We start from the raw sequence: 4,155 nt of genomic DNA, 5'->3' as shown, positions 1-4,155 counted from the left end.
AGAGAGAGAGAGAGAGAGAGAGAGAGAGAGAGAGAAAGAGAGAGGGAAATGACTTTGAGCGACGAGAGAAATATGGAAATGAACGGACAAGAGGGACAATATTATCTTCCGTTTTTATTTCCGACAAAAACACGAATCTAGTTTCGGTAATTTCCAACGTTCGATCGATATTCCATATCTATTAATTAATCTACGCAAATTACATATTCTATCATCGTACGGCTAAATACGAGTGATTGTTATGGATAATAATAGATAGTTACTTTCGGAATGATTACTATTTCTAAATGATTGTTTCTCTAGTTACATTTATTGTTCGTTATTAATACGAATAATTGAGACTTCATATCATACATTTCGAAACGTTATTACGTTTTTAATAAATTTTCATAATAATGTTTGAAAATTTCTTGTTTTTTTCTTTTTTTTTTTTATTATTATTATTATTATAAAATATAAGAAAAAGAACGTATATACGACGTATATATTTTTTATTAATATTTAAAAGTATTTTGGAAAGAAAATATTATTTAAATACGCTCCTCGGTCGTTCGACGCTTTCGCGATAACTTTTTTTTTTTCTGTTTCTCACTCTTAAATTCATTTGTGAGAAACATCGCGTGCACGCGATTACTTTAAAACACTACGATAATTATAAATTAAACACGTTATACGTATATATATATATATATCGATAATTTACATAATTAAATATATATATGTATACACACACACACACAAATTTCTTATCTCTTTTTATGCTTCTCAAATTACCGATTTAAACGAAATTAACTTTGACTTTCTCCATAATATATATCAGCCTAACAGCCGGCAACCAGCGATACAGGTTTTACACTCCACAGAAACTAACAAAATTCATAATATAATTTATAACATTTGAAAATAATAATAAATAATCTCACATGACAAGATCCGTTGAATTCGTCCGAACAAGGTGCGATCGAACCTCAAAAAAAAAAAAAAAAAAGAAAAAAAATCCATTCAAAACAAAAAATGAATTCGTTCCCAAAAATTGAAATTTTCGCTGCCATGCGACCTGCAAAAAAAAAAAGGAAGAAAAAAAAAACAGAAAAAAAATGATACGATATGACGTACACTCGTCGTGCAAAACAACAAATCTGTTAAAAAAAAAAGTTTTTTTTTTTGCGGGTTCTTCAGTCCCTCAAGGGGATATTGAAATTTTGTCGAGATAAACGAGACGCCCCGTATATACATATGTATAAAAATATCCACAGACACACACACACACAGACAGACATAATATATGATATGAATCTTTTCTTCTTCGATGTGAAGTATCGTATGATCTCATCGTACGATCTTTATTTTCCAGCAATTGAAAGATGAACTTGGTGAGGTCGTGGCAGAGATGGAGGCGATGGAGGGCGGAGGCCTCGTCGCGAACGAGACGAAGCCGACGAACAAGGCAAAGCAGACGTCGATCGGACGGAAGAAGTTCAACATGGACCCGAAGAAGGGCATTGAGTACCTGATCGAGCACAACCTGTTGGCACCAACGCCAGAGGATGTTGCACAGTTCCTTTACAAGGGGGAGGGCCTTAACAAGACAGCGATTGGCGATTATCTTGGAGAACGTCACGATTTTAACGAGCGCGTATTACGTGCCTTCGTCGAACTCCATGATTTTACCGATCTTATATTGGTACAGGCACTGAGACAATTCTTATGGTCCTTTCGTTTGCCTGGCGAAGCACAGAAAATAGATCGGATGATGGAGTGTTTCGCACAGAGATACTGTCAGCTAAATCCAAATATATTTACCAACACCGACACCTGTTACGTTCTCAGTTTCGCCATTATAATGCTTAACACGTCCCTACATAATCCAAGCGTCAAGGACAAGCCCAGCGTAGAACAGTTTATATCTATGAATCGTGGAATCAACAATGGCGGCGACCTTCCACGAGAATTACTCGTGGTAAGTTTTATTTACCGTTTTATTAGATCTTAGAATAGAATTGCGACGCGATCGAGTTCTTATTTATCTTTCTTTTCTTCTCTTTTCTTTTCTTTTCATTTTTTTCTTTTATTTATATTTTCCCTTTATCTCTCATCTTCTTTTCCTTTTCTCTTTCTTTTTTTTTTTCTTCTACGGTGGCACGATAGTTACCTATTGCAATTCTGAAAAAAGAAAAAAAGGAAATCGAACGTATTTCCAAACCTCAGGAAATTTTCGATCGCGGAAGTGAATCTGTAAAAGAAAGAGAAAGAACATTCTGAGGGGATGAAATTAGAAGTACTTTTTTTTCTTCTCTTTTTTTTTACCGACTTTTATACGATTTTGTTTCTTAAAAAAAAAAAAAAAAAAAGAAAATCTAGACCGAAACCTCCCCTTAATTCGACTTTGTCGATAAATTTAAATAATAGACTTTTTTTTTAGCTAGTGAACTTGAATGATTCTTACAAAAAAAAATCGATCGTATAATTTTTGCTTGGAGTATCGTTCGTTCGATTATTATTTATCGCGTTAACGGAACGAAAGAGGTAATGACATTTCAACATGTAAAAACCATTGAGATAATTTATTTTCGTCGAAAGATATGATCTTTTTACTGACACATGGCACAGAGTTTTCTCGGTACACTTGACTTTCCTCTTCTTACACCGCCCTTCTCCTCTTTTTGAAGGGAAGAAACCTTTGGGAAAGGATCGAGCGAATTATGCAATATGCTGCCTCTTGGTGACGACCACTCGTCGTCATACAAGTGGATGGGTAAAAAAGAGGGGGGTGAGAGTGATCTTCCTGGAAACGAAGGCTCAATCGCATACATATGTATATATCATCTATCATCTCGTTAACCTGACCTCTCTCTCTCTCTCTCTCTCTCTCTCTCTCTCTCTCTCTCTTTCTCTCTTGTCCCAATTTAAACGTCTGTCTTTCTTTTAGGACGTAGTCGCGTTAAAAACGTTTTATTTTTCTTTCTTTTTTTTTTCCACTTCATGAAAATCATTTATACGTATATACGACGAAAAGAAGCCCTGATGTCTATATCAAGCCTAATGAAATTGATAGATACCATAGAAAAGTTTTCCTCGTTGTAGTTCCAATCTAATAACATTTGAAAGCTGTTTATCGTATTACCGCTTATTACTTATCTAAGAGCTTCGTTATAAAAAGGAATAGGAATGAAAATAAAAATGAAAATAAAAATAAAAGAAGAAAAAGAAGAGAAAGAAAAAGATTTGGAGATATTCTCTCGACCTTTTCCGGTCGTAAAAAGTATGACTTCCTTCAAAGCAAATAAGTAGTAGTTGTAGTAATAGTAGTAGTAGTATAGCAGAAGTAGTATTGCACTATGGTTATCTTTTATCTAAAAGCCATCGAAATATTTTGACTTGTTGAACGCGAAATATTTTTACATTCGAAACAAAAAATAAATGCTTGCTCGGTAATAAATAAATAAATAAATAAATAAATAAATAAATAAATAAATAAATAAATAAATAAATAAATAAATAAATAAAAAAGAAGAAATCCAAGTTAAAATAATTACCGACATAATACGATATTTCTTTTTTTTTTTTTTCATTCATATTAGTTTCGTGAAACTTGGATAGATGGTGCTGATTTTTCTTTCTTTTTTGTTACCGACGAATTTGAAATAATTTAACTTTGTAAAACTTCTTAAGAGAAAAAAAAATAAATAAATAAATAAATAAAATAATAATAATAAAGAAATTTTGTTTTAAATTAAAAAAAATTAAGAAAGAAGAAAAAAGAAAGAAGCAAACAAGAAAGATCAAATTATGATCCGTATTCTGTCCTTTAGTAAAATTTTAACATTCCTTGTTCGTGAATCGTCAGGCGTTTCTTTTATGTAGTAAATGCACGGTCTATTGGCTTTTGCAACGAGATATATAAAGCAATTGGCAAGCTTATGCAAGTATCTTCTCGATGGAATGAACGAACGTCCGTCCGTATACTACTAGATTTGATGGTAGTAGTGTGGTGGTTGGACGCCATGATAGCTAAAGGGGTATAAGGGGTCAGGAGAAATCTCGCTATTCCGTTGGAATGATTCTTTAATGACAGATTTATGAGAGTATAGTAATAGCATACCAAGAGAGAGAGAGAGAGAGAGAGAGAGAGCGCCACGTTGTTATAACACGAGA

At 33.1% G+C, this 4,155-nt stretch overlaps 1 protein-coding gene across 3 annotated transcripts in view; it reads left to right on the top strand.

Annotated features, from left to right (window-relative positions):
- The window catches only part of LOC122628077 (cytohesin-1), a 62,909-nt gene that overhangs the window by 55,713 nt on the left and 3,041 nt on the right, over nt 1-4,155 (top strand). For all 3 annotated transcript variants that reach the window (XM_043809904.1, XM_043809903.1, XM_043809902.1), the window contains one exon: nt 1,355-1,960. In XM_043809904.1, coding sequence (XP_043665839.1) covers nt 1,355-1,960 — 606 coding nt within the window. The remainder of the gene's footprint in view (nt 1-1,354; nt 1,961-4,155) is intronic.

Source organism: Vespula pensylvanica, chromosome 3 (assembly GCF_014466175.1).
Source record: "Vespula pensylvanica isolate Volc-1 chromosome 3, ASM1446617v1, whole genome shotgun sequence".
In the NCBI taxonomy this organism is placed as follows: Eukaryota; Metazoa; Arthropoda; class Insecta; order Hymenoptera; family Vespidae; genus Vespula; species Vespula pensylvanica.
The sequence above is the reverse complement of the archived record's forward strand: the minus strand, read 5'-3'. Positions and strand labels throughout refer to the sequence as shown.